Here is a 21,372-nt window from a genome sequence, read left to right on the forward strand (position 1 = left end):
TGGGAGGAAGGGATGGGTGAGAGGAAGAACCGGTTAGGGAGGCAGAGACTAGGGAGGCTGCAGCCATATGGTATCAATGTGGACTTCACCAGTTTCAAAATCTCCCCTTCCCCCACTGCATCCCTAAACCAGCCCAGTTCATCCCCTCCCCCCACTGCACCACACAACCAGCCCAGCTCTTCCCCCCCACCCACTGCATCCCAAAACCAGTCCAACCTGTCTCTGCCTCCCTAACCGGTTCTTCCTCTCACCCATCCCTTCCTCCCACCCCAAGCCGCACCCCCCGCTACCTACTAACCTCATCCCACCTCCTTGACCTGTCCGTCTTCCCTGGACTGACCTATCCCCTCCCTACCTCCCCACCTACACCCTCTCCACCTATCTTCTTTACTCTCCATCTTCGGTCCGCCTCCCCCTCTCTCCCTATTTATTCCAGTTCCCTCCCCCCATCCCCCTCTCTGATGAAGGGTCTAGGCCCGAAACGTCAGCTTTTGTGCTCCTGAGATGCTGCTTGGCCTGCTGTGTTCATCCAGCCTCACATTTTATTGTCTATGTAGGCCTGTGGGTTTGACTAAATAGTTCTGATTGTAAACTAAACTGAGAAAATGCTCTTATCTACAAAATGTCACATATCTACATTTATATATTTTTAAATAGCTTGTTAAAGTAATTTCTTTCAAATTTCTTGAAGCTTATGCACGTTTCTTAAAACCCAAATTGAACAAATATAAAAGTCTGTCAGAGTGAAGGCATTTTCGCGTAAACCCCTCTGAGGAAGCTGATAGGACCCACCTGGAATGTTAATCGGATCCATGCCAGAGTGTTAATCCATTGCTGCCCACTATCCTGCAGGTTGACGAGTTGATGAGCTCAAAAGATAAGGCTGAAACATTTGCAACCATCTTCAACAAAAAGTACCAAATGCATAATACATCTCAGCCTCCTCCAGAGGTCCCCAGCATCACAGATGCAAGTCTTCAGCCAATTCAGTTCGTGTGAACTGTATGTGAATGTTGGAAGCAGTGAACACTGGAAAGGCTATGGGCGCTGACCAGATTTCGCCAATAGTACTGAAAGCTTGTCCTCCAGAGCTTGCTACAGCCCTGGCCAAGGTGACCCAGTATAGATGTAACACTTCCATCCACCCAACAATGTGGAAATTTTCCAGCTAGAACCGGTACACAAACAGCAGGGCAAATCCGATCTGGCCAATTACTACCCTATCAGTCTACCCTCGATCATGTGTAAAGTGTTGTTATTAATAGTACTATCAAGCAGCACCTGCTCAGCAATATCCTGCTCATTTATGCCCAGCTTGGGTTCCGCCAGGATCACTCAGCTCCTGACCTCAAACAGCTTTGATTCAAACATAGGTGAAAGAGCTGAATTCCAAAGGTAGTTGAAAGTGAAAGCCCTTGATATTAAGGCTGCATTTGATCAAACTCACATCCTGACATCCCAAAGCCTGCCCACCGTCTACAAGGCACAAACCAGGAGTGCAGTGGAATACCCACCCCTTGCCTGGATGGGTGCAGCTCCAAAAACAGTTAGGAATTTTGATATCATCCAGGACAAAGCCATCCGATTGACTAGCATTACATCCACAAGCATCCACTCCCTCCACCAATGACACTGCAGCAGCAGTGTGATCCATCTACAAGAAGAAGTGCAGAAATTATCCAAGGCTCACCAAACCCATAATCACTTCCACCTCAAAGGACAAGGACAGTAGATACATGAAAAGGCCACCACTTGCAATTTCTCTACAAGCTGCACTATCCTGATTTGGACATGTATTGCTATTCTTTCAGTGTTTTTACTGGAAAATCCTGGAATACTGTTCCTAATGGCATTGTGGGTGTACCTACAGCACATTGATTCAGTCGTTCTCAAAGATAGATCACCTTCTTGAGGGCAGTCAGGGTTGGGCAATAAATTCTAGGACAGATAGCAATGCCCTCATCCCATAAGTTCATTAAAAAAATTAGGTCAAAAAGCTCCCACTGACTATGCCTTACCAGGTCCATTTTAGTCTGTCCACTGATAGCTTTGAAGGTGAGGAACATTCATAATGCAGTGGACATTAAGCCTGTCAACCATACCACAGCAAATCATTAGGGAATTGGAAAACTGTTCAGCAGCCCGCTCACCATTGGGCCGGTTGAAACTAGTGAGCATCCCACTGCTGAAGATATTATACCTGCTGGAAGGGGAAGCCCATTCTGGTTGGAAATCCTAGCAACTTTAGCTTCATGAGTTGGCATAGAGCTGGTTGTGGTAGTAAGTGGGGAAACATTGATTGCATGCCCCCTAGTCATTCCCTTCCTCCTTTAACTATTTATTGCCCTGCAGGATCCCTCAGGGGAAAGTCCCACCTCTGACCAACTGATGCTACACACAGCAATGTTTGCAAACATTTGTAAGCACAAGATTGCAAACAGATTTTGTGTATGTGCAAGTGCATTTATGACCTGAAAATAAATACTGCAATGATTTTTCTTGAATGTTATCAATAACTGCACTGCTTGAGACTGTGATAATGGATAACATGTCTTGATATAGACAGCATGATGCTTTCCACAATACCTGAGATAGAGATCTTCAGAATCGGCCAAACATTGTAACATTGATTGTTATATTAATGATGCTAAAAGGTTTGTCCCAGCTTGGCAAGGCCGCAAAAACACAAGCCGAGCATTAAGCCCTTGTTGGCTGATTTGAATTGGAAAATAAGTAAGTTAAGTCAAACTGTATTGAGCTTTGATCAGACCACATTTAGAATATTGTGAGCAATTTCTGGTCAAAATTTTATAAAACTAATATAGATTTGGAAGGATGATATGAAAAGTGTGTGCATATATGAATCAATAAAAGTGCATACAGGATAAGTCTGTTTCTCCTGAAAATATAAATCTGAAGGGTGACCTAAGGGTTGTCTTAAAAATTTCAGGAGAGTGGATACTGAAAGAATATTTCCTATTATGGAGAAATGTACAGATACAGGTCATTGATAATAAATAATTGAGTGAAGTAAGGTTAGAGAATTCAAAACAAAAGAGTACGAAGTGAATAATTTGGTTGCATTTATGAGTGGGAAGGGAACAGAGGGGCGCAGTGATAGATTTTGATGAGGAAAGTTGGAGAAGTACATTTTCTGAGCACCATCGAGTTATTGAAACATTTAAGAGCTTGTTGCACTTTCTGCAAGAAGTGATTTCTGATATACAGCTTCAGACACAGCAATTCTCCTAATTGTCCTAGCTGTTCATGTTAAATGCACATTGTATTGACTAAGTTGTGAAATTGACTGGGCAATATCCTGATGTAGGTTCTGACTGACTTACTTGAAGACCTGTATTCTGTTCTAACATGGATATCAGCCCATGCTGAAGTAGCACAGTGCAACACAGAATGAGTTACACACTGTCAAAGCCATTATCTTTCAGAAAAGTTGTTAAGCTGAATGCCCCTAAGTCCACAAAGGATAATATTCCATCACTAAGTTACTCTTTAATTACATGTGTGTAATATTTGACACTGGTCCCCCTTCCTCAGAGTGAACAGAGTCTCTGATGCTCCTGTTCATATCTGTCAATCAGGGCTCACTGATTGGACCAGGTTAACAGCCCCAATCAGGGAACTCATATTTGAAGCGGTCCAACTGGTTGACCTCGTTACAATCCCCCCTGCTCCATTTGCCTTATCAAATCAATGAAAAGATTTCATGCCTTATTTTGAAGAAGAGCAGGGGATTCTCTCATATCCTACTCTTTCCCTAATTAGTATCACTATTAGAATATTCTCTGCCCGCCAGCTCATTGCTGTTTATTGTACAGCAGTTAACTTCCAAGTTTCGCAAAATACAACAATGACTTCACTTCAATAGCATTTCATTGGCTATGAAGTGCTTTGGAACATCCTGAGGTTGTAAATGGCTCTGTATAAATGCAACAGGAAATGGCATAGATAAGAAGTTGATTTTCCCATAGCTGGAAACTGACATTAGTTTTGCATTTTATAAGTCATTTTAACGTCAGCGAGGACAGATGGTAACTGCATTCTAGTTAATGTTCCTTTCCTCACTATGGTCTAATACTGCTCTTAACCAGCATGAATCAAAATATATGTCAAAGCAGGAATGAGCATACATTATCGACCTCAGAGAACTGTTTTACTGATCTTAGCCAATTTCTAAAATGTCTCTATGTATTAAAAACAAGCCTTAGGCTTTTTGCACAATTTTGAAAATGTAGCGGGTTATTTTTAGTGCACCACTCTGAACTCCAACTACTATGCTTTTTTGGGAGTGACCTTCTTATTTCTCCTCATATTGTTTGATCCTATGTGATGCATTGTCACTGGCTCTCTTCCAGGTCCCTTCAGTACCTCATTGAATCTTCCTTCAATGTATGCCAGCCTATTTCCTAAAATATGGTTTAAAATCTGTAGCAATTGTTCCATATAAATGTAATAGCTCATGTGATTCAGGGGAAGGAAAAAAAAACACATTTTATGTTGTAGCTATGGTCCCTATTAATTTTTTTTTCCTCTTAGAGATGATTTCTAATAAAGTCCTTGATGCCAGTCACTCACCAGGTGACCAAATTGTGTAGGAGATAAACTACACAAAATTAATGTATGTGAGTGAACAGACGTATATGTGTTTTTTTTTTCAAGCAAGGTTTGAGTTTTTGGAAAGATCTTGCTGCAAGAAGCATTTCTTTTAAGCTGGATTCATTGAGTAGCTATGCATTGGCTAAAAGCAATTAGATTCATTGAAGGACTGCTCACAATGAGTTGAACTTCTGTGATAGCCAAGCCAAGAAGAAAGTGATCGAGAGTTTTAGCTGCAAATCTTCATCGTTAAAGGATATTACAACGAAAATATTTTTGACTCAATATATCTACACCTAAAGACTTGATCAACATTTGTGGTGAATACGGAGTCTTCAAACGTGGGGCTGTTTGAGGAGGTTTGAAGGGACAATCTTACTCAGCAGTAAGTGAGCCAAGGAATCATAACCATTATATAAATCTTTGAAACTGTACTTAAGTGATTAATCTTTGAATTTCTGATACATGATATAGACTTATTAGGAGTGTAAGTCAAATGGCTGGAAATAGAAAGTCAATTTAAGACGTTGCATTCAGACTATAAACAACTATATTCTTTGTGTTTTTAAAAGCTTTATCCTATGTGACTATTTAAGATAAAGAGTTGCTGTTAGTATTCGATTTTTTTTTTGTTTTAAACCATTAACCTGCACCCTAAATATTTCAGTAAACATTTGGATTTTAGTGAATATCTGGATCTTCAGGCTCAAAAGAAAATTGAACAAGTTAATAGTTGCTGCTGAAATCATCCCAACTGGATGTTCTGGCAGAATTACAAACTCACAGATCTTGAGATTTGTACGAGAACATTGTTTGAAGTTAAGGTGACATGAATTTGGGCTGAATTTTATGAAATGAAGTGAGTGCTTGATCAGTTATTGAAACTTCTGTGGAGAAGGAATTTTGTCCCTGATTTATTTGCCTAAACAGGATTAGGTGAATAGAATTATCAGGAGAGTTGAACTTATGGGTAAAATCATGGGGTGAGAAAGCAGACCATAAAGTACAGAGTTTGGAATTGGTAGAATAGAAGGCTGATCCAAGGCTAGCATGGATTGAAGTAGTTGGGGTCAGTTGATAAGAAAGCAGCTTATAATAGAAAAAGGATTGCGGGTGGAAAGAAGGTAATGAATGGAACTTAAAAAACCATTTTAATTACAACCGGAGATCGCAAGACCTGCACATGCTGAAGTCAGAGACAACACAGTGTGGAGCCGGAGGAACAAAGCAGGCCAGACAGCATCAGAGGAGCAGGAAAGCTGACGTTTCAGGTCAGGACCCGTCTTCAGAAGTTGCAAACATCTATGAGAAAGGAAAGCGAGAGTTAGTCTTGGAAAATGAAATGTTTTATTGATGTGATGAAGAAAGATCTGATGGATTAGAGGGTATTTGAACTCAGTTGTGATTTGACAATTGCCCAAATTTACTGAAGAATAGCTTGAAAGATAGTTTCCCTCATTTGAGATGCATGCTACATAGGTACAAAGGCCCGAAGTGTCATGGATCATGATTTTACAAGTGTCTTGGTGAATAACACAATAAAAGTTAAGCTTTTATCAAGCATATTAAGTCAGTTAAGCTTTTGGACTGCAAGGGAAGAAGGAAAAAACTAGATACTTTTAGATTATGAGGAAAAGTATGTTGTAGTACTATTTGCTGTGATGCTTGAAATATAAGGAAGCTATGATCCCTGAAGAATTTAGGAACAATATTCCAGTAATCATTAGATCTCATTAGGAAGAACAGAAAGCTTTGAAAGTACAGGAAGCTGAGGTTTTATTCTGAGATCTGATATCTCACATGGGCATCAAAGATTGTTGAATCTTCATTTATAAATGCAAAAGGAATCAAACATTTGGAGCAAGAATAATTGACTGGGGAAATCTAATTGAACTGGAAAAAAAATGGATCTGGGGCAGATAATTTGGATTCAAAGTTTTGGAAGTTAAACTAAACAATGGGTTGATTTTTAAGAGGGGATAGTTTAGACTCAACCAAGATAATTTTCCTCAAAGTGGGACGATGGGACAAACAAACAGGGCTCCTTGGATGGTGAAGGAAGTATAGATTAAGATAGAGAAGGAAAAATGTGTTTATGACAGATGCCAAATGGATACCATTGATAATCAAACTGAATATAGAAGCTTCAGAGACAAATAAGGAAAGTAAAGTGGATATGAAAGAAAGGTTTACAGCTAACATAAAGCTAAATCCAATATCTTCTATAGGTATATAAATACTAAAAGAATGCTAAAAATAGAGGACTGGGGCAGATTTGGGATCTATAATGAGACTTATCCATGCAATTTGGGGGATGGCTTATATATGAAATGCATACTTTACATTTGTCATTGCCAAAGAATTTGAAGTCAACAAGGAGGAAAAAGTAATTGAGAACTTGATGAGCTCACAAATTGACAGCAATTGAAAGGTTACGCAGATGTTGAAGATTTGAGTTATAAAGAAAGGCTAGAACTTAAGAGATTGAGATGTGACCTTATAGAAGTTTGTAAAATAATGAGGCGTATAAAAGGAGTTAATAATAATTGTGTTTTTCTTAGGAGGGAGATTTCAAGACATGGGAGCATATTTTTAAGGTGAGAGGAGAAAGATTTAAAGAAAAACATGGGCATCGGCCATGTGCTGAGAACAGCATGGTTGTGCAATTACATTGCTGGTGAGGTGCAATAGCACATTCCCAAACTTGACAGGTGCACAGCAACCTTTGAAACATTGCATTGATCCCATGGATGTCAGTCTTTGGGGCAGATATCTTGATGATGGGAAAGTGTTCAAGAAATGACGTGGTAATGTCAGGATAGTTTGAATGAGAGGAATATTATATGGATGGGGTAGGTAGTTATGATGCAAGTTTGGTAAGGTATGATCAGAGATCGTTCTGAGACTCATGGTAGAAAAACCTCCAAAAAATTCAACACAACTGACACCTGGTCGAAATATATATAAGATTCAGCTCCAAGGTTCTATTCTCTTGTCCCTCTGCAGTGATCTAAGGTGACTTCTTTTTATCTTGTGCTATTCTAACCATGAAATAATGCAATTGAAGCATTCCAAAACAATAATTATTTTTAAAGTATCTTACCATTTGCCAATTACACTGAAAGCTGCCTCACACATTACCTGACATTTGTGTTTCTCCCTGTGTTGTTCCTCTGACTTTTTTCTCTCCCATTCCTGTGGTTCCACCTGATGACTCAGCCTCATTGTTTCTTTTACTTATGTCTCTGTGAAACATCTTGCCTGTGTTTCATCATTGAAGATATTAAATAAATACATGAATAAATGTGGTTTCATGTTTGCACCAACAGGTAAGTATTGGAGGTTTACCATATGTAATTAATGTGTCTGCTCAGTGATCTGGAGTGGTAATTTTATTGTGACAGGACCTAAGCGTGCTATTACAATATTCACTTGCATTTCTTCGACATGAAATACTTCGGAATTACTGTTTTGTTTTTATGTTGTGTTAGCTTGACATATTGCTGTTACATTTTATAACATTATTCTCAAATATTTGGAAGATAGAATTTAATCCATGCTAATGATTTATTTTGACATGAGCTATTTATTGTCAAAATGTATTAAATAACTGTGCATTACATCTCAGCATGAATGAAAACAAACTGTAATCATATTGACCATATCAATTGGTCCATGCAGAAAATAGCAGCGACATATGAGATGTTATGATCCCAGATCTGATCCTCAAATTTAGTTACAACCTGGTTAGGACCCAATAATCTTCTGTCTAAATTAAAGCCCTAGTTGATGACTAAAAGAATAAAGTCATAAATTTCCACAAATTTTAAAAAGTGGAAGAAAGTCAGTCAGGTAAACAATTGACAATATGTTTTACTCTCTAACATCCAGAATCAACATGAGGTAAATATAAATTAACAGGCAAACTGAAGCAGAACAAACCACCAATTGCATATTATATGGAAAGAGCTACAAAGCTATGTTTCACAAATTTCTCAGCAACCTACTGAGAAGTCAATGAGCCACGAAAATCGTTTGAAACAAGTCTTCTTCCTCTTCTTTGATTTCTCTCCAGTTTAAACACTGCACCAACCCAGACTGCTTGAACTCTTGCTGAACCTCCCAGTTGTTCAGTTTCTTCTGAGAATGTGTTCCCACCGGACTCATGAAGCTGCACTCCAGCATCTGTTCACTGTCACAATTCAAACTCTCTAGCTGCTCTAAGCAGAACACCCCCAAGCATGGGTATTCCTTTGTCCAACTACCAGCTTCATGAATACACAACTACATATAGGCTTTGAGTTACCCAAATACTCTGGCAGAAAGCATCACACAGCTCCACTGACTGGCAAGTGCCCACGGCTGCCCTGAACCCCATTGCCTGCCGGTAGAGAGCAGAACCTGCAGACACTTCAAACCTGCTATCAGCTCACAAAAGGTTTCTCTGAGCCCCAAAGGCTCTGACTTGCCAAATAGCTCCCAGAGATTGACTGAGCCCCTGGCTCCTTCCAGCTAATAGTGATACTTTGGTTATATGGTGCTTGTCATTTCCATCTTTCACTGCTAACTGACTAATCACTAATTGCTTCAGAGAAAGTGGAAACTGCCGATGCTGGAGAATCTGAGATAACAAAGTGTAGAGCTAGATGAACACAGCAGGCCAAGCAGCAACAGAGGAACAGGAAGGCTGGCGATTTGGGTCTAGACCCATCCCCAAAACGAAAGCCTTCCTGCTGCTCTGATGCTGCTTGGCCTGCTGTGTTTATTCAGCTCTACACATTGTTATCTCTAATCACTAATTGCTGTTCACTAACCCTTGAACTGATCAGCGTAACCTATTAAAACCTTCAATAAGGTCCTACTCCTGTTCCTAGATGGAATCAAATGTACAACCCTTGGAAAATATAGTGTTTCAAATGTAACAGTTGGCTAACTACCATATTACAGCTGCTAACCTGCAGAACATACAGATGCAGAAAAAATATTTCATCATATGAATCCAATTGCAGCACCTTAATGATGGTTTATTACTCTAAAGAAGGAAACATGTATCAATGCCTTGCCTGTAACATTTCTGTGTCATGGTGCAGACTAGGAATCTTGTATCTTTGTCTGACACAAAGGCCTTGATTTTCCAAGGAGTGGCATTCACACAGATTGCCATTCTACCCCTTCTTTTGTGTGAGAAAAGGAATTCTGCATTTCAGTGAAGAAATTTCGCTCAGGAATCCAGAGGCATACTTCCATTCTTATGGTTCTTCTGTGGCGTAGAACGGTCAGAGGAAAGCAAACCATGCCCCCTTTTCTAAAGCAGTTCATTTCCATGTTCTGAAATGTAAATGCAACAACTTCAACAACTGTTGTCAAACTGTAAGCATGTGAGTGCAATGTTAGATGCTGGGAGAATAGAGTACCAGGTATGAAGGGAGGAATAGGGATCCAGGTTGGTAGGGTGCCAGCTGAGACAGGTGACAGGTGGGGAAAGTTTGGCATGCCAGGACAGGATGCTAGTTGAGTATCAGGTGGACAAAATGCAAAGTGTGAAGCTAGTAAGCCGCTAAGTGAAAACATGCCAGCGTGCAATTAAAATGATAGCTTGTTGTGGTGGTGATGGCGACTATGAGCATGTTGGGTCCTGCAGGCTGTGGGACGGGGTCAGGTTGGGTTCAGTGATGGTGGAGTTGGCTGGAATCGGGTCCACCAACAGGATAGTAGAGTCAGACAAAGGGAGGTGAAGGCATGTCGAGTCGCATGCACTGGGAAGAGAAAGAGAGTGTTGGGTCAGGTCTGTTGGGGCATAAAGGAGTGAGGGGGTCCATTAGGGGAATGTTGAGGAGGTTATACAAGAGCTCTGAAAGTTGGTGAAGCTGTGGGTGTCTGATCTAAGCATGGGATCTGTTTAATAGGTACTCAAGAGTCAGACGATATATTTTCATCTAAGTTTTCCCAAGTTTTCCTTAATTTCCTCAGAGCTATCTGGAGTCTCCAATTTCAGTTCAGAATTTCAGAGGGCTTCAGATATATAGGAGCTGTCAAATGGAAAATTCTGTTTCAATAATTTAATTTTCTGGGCAATTACTTGAGGGTGTGCTAGACCGGGAATTCTGTAGAATCCCCATGTGTAACCCCGATCAATGTTTGAATAACAACTGTCTGGCAAGGGGTAATTCCAGCTCTTAATGTTTTAAAATCTTCAACGGTGCTTCATGGTTAGGGCAGCTGTCAAAAGAAAAACTATCACCCACACGTTTCCTCCAGTCTCACCTGTTTAGATTCTGAAACCTGGTGCATACTAATCACTCTCTTTCACACTTTATAATAGTTATAACCAGTTGTCAGTATGACAGGATTTACAATATAGTCAGTTTCGTTTTATCGCTGCCATGTTAACAGTTTGTGCTGAGCACTTTACAAAATTGAGAATAATGAATCACTCTTTCTTGTTATTGCTTTGCAGAATAATTGATAAAGCACAGCTTCTGGTGCATATTGATCAAGACGCATTTGGAAATCTTCCCCATCTCAGATACATGTAAGGAATGCTCTTGTTTTTTGACAAGCAATGTACAATGTGTATTTATTTGTGCGAAAAAACAAGCACTGTAGTTGCAATCAATTGCGAGATAGATCCCAAATTTTGTAATTGAACTTCAAAGGAGACAAGAAACAGTGCTCTGGTTCTGTGTTTGATATCAATCATAAAATCTGTTGGCTCTGATAACGGCAGTAAAGTGGGAGTGATGCAAGAGAAACCAGATACTGCCAATGAATGCACAGGTGGGAATATGGAGATCCTGTCGAACTTCACTGCAATACTTTTAAAAACCGAAAGCTTTTCAGCTGAGCTTTTCCAACAACTTCATGATTGCAAGATAACAAAGTGTGAAGCTGGATGAACACAGCAAGCCAAGCAGCATCTCAGGAGCACAAAAGCTGATGTTTCGGGCCAAGACCCTTCATCAGAGTAGCTCTGATGAAGGGTCTAGGCCCAAAACGTCAACTTTTGTGCTCCTGAGATGCTGCTTGGCCTGCTGTGTTCATCCAGCTTCACACTTTGTTATTTTGGATTCTCCAGCATCTGCAGTTCCCATTACCTCTGATCACAACTTTGCGATTGCAATTTTTTTTCTCTGTTTCCTGCTCAGCAGTCAATCTAATTGACATGTAGGCTGACTGCTGGGCAGGTAAACCAGCCTCCTGTTGAGTGATTGAGATAACACGGTGTCAAGCTGGATGAACACAGCAGGCCAAGCAGCATCAGAGGAGCAGGAAAGCTGACGTTTCGGGCCTAGATCCTTCTTCAGTAAAAGGGTCTAGGCCCAAAACGTCAGCCTTCCTGCTCCTCTGATGCTGCTTGGCCTGCTGGATTCATCCAGCTCTACACCTTGTTATCTCAGAAATCTCCGGCATCTGCAGTTCCTACCATCTCCTGCTGAGTGATTAACTGGGCAAAGGAAAAGGTTGGAGGACAGATAGGGAACTTAGGATATGAACCTGCTGAACATATTGCACTAACTGCTTGAATCAGAGAGTAAACAATAAGATTCAGCTCCAGTGGGATCTGAGTGAACACATTATTTTCAGGATTTGTGGCTCACACTAGCTGACTTTGTGGTGCTGTCTAGTTTTATTGTACTCTGGTACATTAAGCTTTATTTTGCGATAGAAATAAAGGTGGAGTAAACAGATCTCACCATTATTAAAGTGTAAATCAGACAGTAGAGTTCAACAATTGCACACATGCGATGAATTGTAGACATCCAGAAGCTAGTGTTTGAGTTAAAACTTCCACTTGCATCAAAACAATATCTCACATTGCACTGAAATATCAGGAATGATGACAATGTTGATACATTCTTCCGGGTATCAATTATCCTTAAGAAAACAAAAGAACAATGTTCTTTTTATTAATTTCTCTTACAGTATTTTTGATGTTCTTTCCTGACTAAACCTTTAAGTCAATTTAAAATTAGCTATTGAAGCTGAAATAAAGAGAGGAAATTAAAGGCTATATTGTATCAAGACCATTTCTGTATAGTGACCCCATTAGAGGTAAAAGTTTGCCACACCTCAGTGTTTTGCAGGAGATGACCAATGTAGGGTGGTTGCCCTGATATTTGTCCAATTACAGATGGTGGATGATACCGGAAGGTGAGATCTGGAAGTGGCAAGCACCATTTAAAGGGGCACCTATCAACCTTCAAAGTGGATACAATCATGGAGTGACAGGCCCGAGGGAACAGGATTTTGGGTCAATAAGGTATCAATCTTGGTGAAGCCTCAGGATTCATTACGCCTGGCTGAAGGCCATAATAACATTGGCCAAGTCAAGAAGAACATTTTGTTTCTGAAACAGCAGAAACATCCCCAAAGTCAAAGAAGGTCACCAAAGAACTCAACGTGTGCTGTTGATACTTGCAGAACTTTGGTGCAGTGCAGTAAGTGCTTAATTGACCTTTTGCATACTTTTGGTAAGAAGCAAAGTCAATAATTGGAAGTTAATTTCTTAATCGAACTGCACAACTCCAAACAAGAGGGCATCAATGCAGGAAGCAAGGAGATTTATGCTCAGTGCCAGCCCTTACTCAAGGGAAGAGGTCAAAGCAATGAATTTTTGGGAGAATGGTAATGGAAGTGCCAGTGCAACAGTGAGGCTATCGCTTCTGATAATGGATTGTGCCAATAACATATGAAGGAAAATTGTAGCCGATCATAAGTGAGCATGAGGAAAGATCACACAATAATTACAAGAGTAATCATTCATGCAGTGAAGTGAACTTGACAATATAGACATACACAGACATAGAGTTTGGGTGGATAGCCATGCTGCAGACTGTTGGCAACAGTCAGATTACGTGTAGTTGCGAGAAGGTGTCAATGTTTGAACTCAGAATATTGCAACTTTATAAAGTTGGTCGCATAGAGACTTTTTTTTATATTCACTCATGGAATGTGGTTGTCGCTGGCTGGTCAGCATTTATTGACCATCCCTATATGCCCTTGAAAATGTGGCAAAAGGCTGCTTTCTTAAACTACCGCAAATGACATGCAATTGTGGGTGGCCCACAATTCCAGTGGGGAGTGAATTTGAGAATTGATCCCTAAGTACACTGAAAAAGCAGTGATATATTTCCAAGTATGGATCACACACAACTTGGAGGGGAACTTGTAAGCGGTGGTGTTGCCTATCTCACTGTTCCCTTGTCCCCTAGATGGCAGTGGCCGTAGGTTTGGAAGGTGCTGCCTAAGGTGAATTTCTGCAGTGCATCTTCCAGATAGTACACATAGCTGCTACTGAGCATTGGCGGTGGAGGACTGAATGTTTGTGGATGTAGTTTCAATCAAGCAAGTTGCTTTGTCTCAAATAGCGCCAAGTGTCTTGAGTGTTGTTGGAGCTGCACTCATCCAGGCAAGAGTGTATTTCATCACACTGTACCTTGTAGATACTTTGTCACATTCCTGCCTTGTGCCTTGTAGATAGGCTACAGGTCTTTAGGATTCAGGAGGTGAGTTACAAGGCAGAAATGAGGTTGGAATACTTTTTTTTTCTCAGCAGGGTCTTTGATTTTGGTATTCTCTTCCTCAGTGAGTAGCAGAGGTTAGGTCATTGCATTTTTTCAGGCCTGAGTTGAACAAATTTATAATCAATAAGGGTAATGGTGGGATGAGGGTTAGTGCAACGCAATTAGGAAGGTGAGTTAAGACCACAATCAAATCAGTGATGGTCTTGCTGAATGAGAGAGCAGACTCAAGCTGATGAATGTATGACCCCATTATTAATCATAACCATTGATTTGGGTCATGTTTCATAATTGTTTCCAGTTTCACCAACCCTCGAATTCACCAATATTTAACGGTGGGTTTCATATTGAATTTAATGTATTTATAATGTGTCCACATCTTGAACAGCACATGTACTTTCTGTCATTGTCACTTGCTTTCATATTTGACAGCACATTCAATATATATTCACCAACTAACCTTGGGCATACTACTCAAGAGCAATGTTGAGACAGAAATCAAATATTCCACAAATGCACCGGTAAAATTTGTTTTTGTTTGAAAAGAAAAACATACTGTTCAACATGCAACATAAGACCCCCCACAACAAAATGACCTTTAATCTGTTTCAGCCATCACATTATTGAGAAAAGACAGTCCGGCTTTTAGCTTGCTTAAAGAGCAGTCTAAGAACAATTATCCTCAACTGAAGGAAGACACAACAATTAACACATTATTGCCTTAGAGAAACTATGCATATGGCCAAATGATAACATCAAAGTATTTGTTTTGTGTGCTGTCATTATACCATGTATGAGTCCTTTAGAGGCTTCTGTAACCTAGTATGTGCAAAGGTAGATATTATCTACTCCAAAGAAGTCTTACTGATAAACAAGATGCAGTTTATCGCATCACTGTAACTATTTACAGATTATGAAAAGTCAGCTCTGCATTCCGAAATTAGTGTTGGAAAGACTGAGCCTTAGATCCAGCTCACATGAGATCCCACTTTACTCTCCCACCAAGTCCTCATATTGGCATCACAATAGATGGTACTTTTTGCAATCAAGCATTAACCCCTCCAGATAAAAACGAAAAGAACTGTGGATGCTGGGAAAGTTCAGAAGTTCAGGGCAGCATCTGTGGAGGATAAAACAGAGTTAATGTTTCAGGTCTAGTGACCCTTCCTCAGAAGGTTCTGAGGAAGTTTCCCCGGACTCGAAACGTTAACTCTGTTTTTTCCTCCACAGATGCTGTCAGACCTGCTGAACTTTCCCAGCAACTTTATTTTTGTTATTTAACCTTTCCAGACTCACACACTGCAGCATTCTTTCAAAGGTTTAGTAATGCATAGCTCTGCTATTATATCGTTCTTCTGACCAATGCTGAGTATCACCTCAGGAGTAAAACTAATGTAATTAGAATAATTCAGATCACAGCCCAATAGTCTAGGCCCGAAACGTCAGCTTTTGTGCTCCTGAGATGCTGCTTGGCCTGCTGTGTTCATCCAGCTCCACACTTTGTTATCTCGGATTCTCCAGCATCTGTAGTTTCCATTATCTCTGTAAAATTTACCCCATGTCTTTGGCCAGAACTTTCAATCAATCATGAGCATCCACTCCTGGGAAGCAATTTTCAAAGTGAGGGCTGAAGTGAGCTATCTGGAACTGGCTTGTCTCTAGGTATTGGCCTGTAAAACTCCTTGCAGAACTTGCTAATGGGTCAAAGAGAGTCAGGGGATGATTTTCAATTTGGAAAATACATAACTCATATGTTTTACATTGTGTTACAGCACAGCAATCTTGTGCAAAATGCAAAACAATTAGGTTTGTTTTTCAACAAGGAGAGGGAGGGATGTGTCTATATCTGCTATCTTACACTGTTTCATTTTGTATCACATAATGTCTTGCTTTCAGTGGCGGGAGTCTGTTGGACAGGTTTGGGCCACTAATTTGGTCTAGTGCTGCCTCTTGGCCTCCCCGATGGCTTTGTGGTGGTCATATCTGGATTTCTGTATTGGTCCAGGTCACCTGACATGAAAGCCGCACATCTGGTCTTCAGTAGGCAGTGGATTTCCTCGTTCATCCATGATTTACAGTTGGGGAACACTCAGATTGACTTCTTTGGTACACAGTCCTCCAAGCATTTGCTACTGAAGCTGGTAACAGTGATGACCCACTTGTTTAGGTTTTCCGCTGAACACTTGAACACGGTCCAGACCACCAAGTCCAAGGAGCCCTGGAGGTGACCTTCTGCTGCCTCGGACCAACTCTGTATTTCTTTTCATGAAGGATTCTCCTGTTTCAGCTTCTGCTTATAAGCCGGGAGGAGGAACACCCTCTGGTTGGAGTTTCCAAAGTGTAGGCGGGGGATTGAGCGGTAGGTGTCTTTGATTTTTTTTTATGATGGTGACAGTGGTCCAGAATGTTCGGTGCTCTGGTGGGACAGGAGATGTGTTGGTGATATTTTGGTATCACCTACTTGAGATTGGCTGAGTTGAAGTCACTGGCCACAATAAATAGGGATCGGGGCATCTTGTCTCTGCAGTATTTATGGTGGTGTAAGTCACATCTAGAGTATTCTTTCCATCTGCAATGGGTGGTATGTAAACTGCTGTCAGGATGGCAGAGGTGAACTCTTGAGTTAGGTAGTAGGACAGCATTTTACTGTAAGGTATTCTAGGTCCAGGGAGCAGTGGCTTGCCAGGATCTCTACACCCGAGCGCCAGGAAGCGTTGATCAGTAGGTATAGCCCACTGCCTTTCGATTTGCCCGAGGATGCTATGTAGTCCATGCAGTGTAAGGAGAACCCTTCAGTTTGTACAGCACAGTTGGGAATGGCAGGGGTGAACCAAGCCTCTGTGAAGCAGCGCACACAACAATCTCTCAGTTCCCTCTGGTAGGTAAGCCTGGATCTGAGTTCATCCATTTTGGTTTTAATACTTTCGATACAAGTTTATATGGTTACGTTGTGCGGAGGAATACTCTCTGTCTAATAGATGATATATGCAGCTGGAGGGGTTTCAATTCTAGAAATGAGTGACTGAGTAAGAGAAAAGATTTGGTTATTCCTTGGTATTCTGAGATCCCTGAAGAAAGCACGCTAAAGGAAATGTCAAGTATGATCACAACAGTGCAGGGAGAAATTATTGCACTGCAAGAGATAATTGTGTCTGAAGAAAGCAGTTTAAATTCAAAATAAATGTAAATTATATAGAGCTTAATTGAAGTGAGAATCCCTTTTTAAAAACCTTATCAGATCTGCTGGGAATATGAATCAGATTAGGATCTAAATATGTTAATGAATTGAAAGTAACCTTTAAAAAGTCTCTTAACTTTGAAGACCAAAAATGGGGAAAATAGTTTCCTGAAAGATTAAATAATTCCATGATATTCGATAAGTGAAGTATTTAATTATACCTTTATTGCAGTCATAACTAGGTATATCACAAAAATATGACAACATTTAATCTTAATGACTCAGCTTATATTTTTCAATACCATCTTAATAAATGCACCTCATTAAGTTGTGCATTGCATTCATATTTTGTTATTATAGTTGTTACCCATAAAATTTGCATGTCAATGAGAATTAGTCACCATCTGCCACTAAACCATCATAGTTACTAATCAGCTTGATAGATTTGTTCAGACAATGTTATTCTACACATTTTACATAACCTAATCAGTAGCATCTATACCTCCCAGCTTCAAACCTCAAGAACTGAGCATGATTGATTTTTGCACAATTTAGCCCAAGCAAAGCTTGGTTTAACATTTTCAGCACTGATCTATGTCCATCTTCTATTTTCAATAAAATTGCTGCCAAAGGATATTCTTTTACACAGCTGCTGTTATTGCCATATTTTCTATTACACAGATATAAGTGCTCCAATAGAGTCAATATATAGTAAAATCGTAAAGAATATTTCCAGAGCTTATTAACATGATAAATGAAGGCATATTTTGTTGATCCCACATGAAGAAAATGAGGCTGGTAATGTTGCAAGATTTACATTCATACCGCTGATGAACATCTGCCAGTGTGGGGATTATTCACAGCAACCTCCTAGTCTAGATTGGGGCTGCAGCTGAGAGTTCAGTGGTTTCAGAGGTTGGAGGGTACTGCGACATCCTTTCAAGATGCCTTTATATTTTATGCTATTGGTCTTGGGGTAACTTCATTCATTTGATTTCATTTGTAATTAGCTGGTGTTAGGGTCTGTTGTAATAGTGCCATGGCCTAGGATTACAATGATTATCCATGGTCCCCTGCACAGCAAACTACATCAAAATAAATGTGTTCTGACTTCTCTCTAAGAAATGGGCACTCATTGCCATGGTTCTGTTTTGCTAGTCATTGGTTCATAAATGGAGTGGAACCCCCTGTAGTTCATGAATGCCAGAGGCTTGCATGTCAGGGGCTGGGTGCCCATCTGAGTAAAGCTTATCATGCTAATGACTCAGCAAAATCTGTGATGTGATAGAACTGCCATGCCTTCTCCTCCTCCTTTCAGTTTTCCACAGGATAAATAACAAAAGTGTCGGCAAATAGTGTGTCAACCATCTGCTTGCTATAATTGTGCAGATTTGGATTGACTAATCGCATTGATGCTACGGTAGCTTGACGTCAACCTGAAGCATAATATTTGCTGCCTGTGGGGTCAATCCTTTTTGTTAGAATTTCCATGCATCTGGTAGAACTATCAACAAGCTTGACTTTCAATGAACTAAGCAATTGAGTTGCCTGATATTCCAAAGTAAGCATTCCAAATAATTCATATAGATTGTGAATAGCTGGCCCACAATTTCTTGTGGTACCCAATTTGTCACAACCTACTAACTCGGAATTGAGCCATTTATTCCTAATTTCTGTTTTCTGCTAACTGACAATTCTCATTCATGTCAATATATTTCCTCTCTCTCACATATTCTAATTTTGGTCACTAACCTCTTGTATTAACCTTATGGAAAGACCCTGGTTTTCCCCTTAGCTATTTTGCCAATTGAATTTTACAGAAATCTCCAATACATTTTCATGCATCTATGTTGACTTTGATCGGTCACACCATCATTTCGAACATCCAGTCATCATATTCTGTTAATAGATTCTAGATTCTACATACTTTCACCTTTCACTGATATTAATTTTAAATGTGTCTAATTCCTCATTTCCTCTTACCCTTCTTTCTTAAATAGTAGGGTTATCCTTGTTACCTTGCAATCTTTAATCACCACTCCAGAATCTAAAGAACTTTGAAAGGTGGCCACCAAAGCAACCATTATCTCTACACTTCCTCTTTCAACATTCAGCAATATTGATCATCAGATCCAGTGTATCAATTGTTAGCCTAATTAGTTTTACCAATATGGTTTAGATTAATGTCAACTGCCTGGGCTCAATGCTCTGTTCGAATGAGATCAACTTGGGATCCCTCTCTTTGCCCTGCCCTGCCCCAACATAAAACTATAATAATTTTTGAATAATGAGGATTTCCATCTAAAGGAGTACAAGAAAAATTACCCATATCTAGGTCAGTGCTAAAATTAATGAAGGAGAAGAATTTTTTGATATGTACAGGAGACATTTCTTAATCAACATGTCTTCAGACCAGCTGAGAAGGAAGTGTTTGGAAGTAGAAAATCAGTGTAGTACACTAGAAATTATCCAGCTAACAATACACATGTATTTTTGTTTAAAGTTATTATAAAGTGATATTTATTTTAAAAGTCGTAGGTCAATCAAGGAGAACTACCTTTTTTTTGTGAGTTAAACTGTCAGGTTAAATTGCTTGAATTATTTTTGAGTAACAAAGAAGTTTCAGAAAGGTAATGCAGTATCTCGGGACTTGCAAAAGGCATTCATCGATTTGCCGCACAGGAACCTCCATAAAGAGATGGAAGTTCATCAAAATTTGGGCAAACTGTCAGTCTGGAGTTAAAAAAGAAGCAAAAAAACTGTGGACGCTTGAAATCAGAAATAGAAACAGAAATTGCTGGAAAAGCTCAGCAGATCTGGCAGCATTTATGCAAAGAAATCAGAGTTAACATTTCAGGTCTTCAGAACTGCTGGTGACTAGGAAAAGATTGGCATTTATGCAGAAGACTGAGTGGGAGGAGGGGAAAAGAGTAAACAATAAGTGGAGATAGAACCCAAAGAGAGAGAAGAACAGTTAGACAGACAAACAAGGGGTAAAGGTCAGCCTGTGAGAATGATAGATGTCAAAAGGGAGTATTAGTAGCTGACAATGGTTTGTGTGTGGTTACAGCCCATGTGATGACAAGGCCTGATGGGTCTGGGTAAGGCTGGGGGTAAGGGTACAGGAAAAGATGCTCAACTCTAAAATTGTTGAATTTCATATTAAACCCTGAAAGCTACTGAGTTCTCAAGTGGAAAATCAGGGACTGTTCTTCCAGTTTGAGCTGAGCTTCCCTGGAGCACTGCAGCAAGCCTGAGACAGAGATTTTGGTCAGGGACCATGGTGGTGAAGTGGCAAGCAACTGGAAGCTCAGGACCATTTTGCGGATAGAATGTAGGTGTTTAGTGAAGTAGTCAACCAGTCTATGCTTTGTTTCCCCAATATAGAGGAGACCGCATTGTGAGCAGCAAATATGGTAGACCACACACCCCACACACCAAGCTGTGTCATCAAATGGGCTGCTATCACATGCAGCCCAATGTCAGACCCCATTAGGAGCTATTTATTCTCCCTGGCTCACCTTTACCCACTCATTCATCTGTCCAAGTGTTTTTCTCTTTCTTTGGGCTCTGTCTCCACCTAATGTCTTTCCGTCCCCTCCCCAATCTTTTCTTCAACATAAATATCAACCTTTTCCTAGCTACCATCAGTTCTGAAGAAGGGTCACTGGACCCAAAATGTTAACTTTGATTTCTCTCTGCAGATGCTTCAGACCTGTTGAATGTTTCTAGCAAGTTTTTGAGCCTGAAGTTAAAGTTGACTCACTCAAAGGAAGTATAGTTAGGGATTGATTATTTTCAGACTGAGAGATTGTCTGCTGTGGATTTCTTCAAGGACAGTGCTGCGTAGAGAGTGGATGCAGGGTCTGGAGTTTTGACGGTGTTTGATATACAGTATAATGGAATAGAAAGATGCTAATCAAACCTCATCCACAATGCCCTCCTGGCAAAAATGGAAATAGTTGGAAGTGAGGGCATAATAACTGCTTTTGATTCTGCCCATGGTTTTGAAAGCTCTTCAAAGATGTGAAACAGTCAAAAAATCTGGATCTATGCTCT

The 21,372-nt window shown here is 40.2% G+C and overlaps 1 protein-coding gene across 4 annotated transcripts in view; it reads left to right on the top strand.

Annotated features, from left to right (window-relative positions):
* Positions 1–21,372, top strand: part of LOC125455043 (lutropin-choriogonadotropic hormone receptor-like) — a 179,287-nt gene that overhangs the window by 118,504 nt on the left and 39,411 nt on the right. For all 4 annotated transcript variants that reach the window (XM_048536546.2, XM_048536547.2, XM_048536548.2 and 1 more), the window contains exon 4: positions 11,072–11,146. In XM_048536546.2, coding sequence (XP_048392503.2) covers positions 11,072–11,146 — 75 coding nt within the window. The remainder of the gene's footprint in view (positions 1–11,071; positions 11,147–21,372) is intronic.

Source organism: Stegostoma tigrinum, chromosome 9, assembly GCF_030684315.1.
Source record: "Stegostoma tigrinum isolate sSteTig4 chromosome 9, sSteTig4.hap1, whole genome shotgun sequence".
NCBI classification, from domain to species: domain Eukaryota; kingdom Metazoa; phylum Chordata; class Chondrichthyes; order Orectolobiformes; family Stegostomatidae; genus Stegostoma; species Stegostoma tigrinum.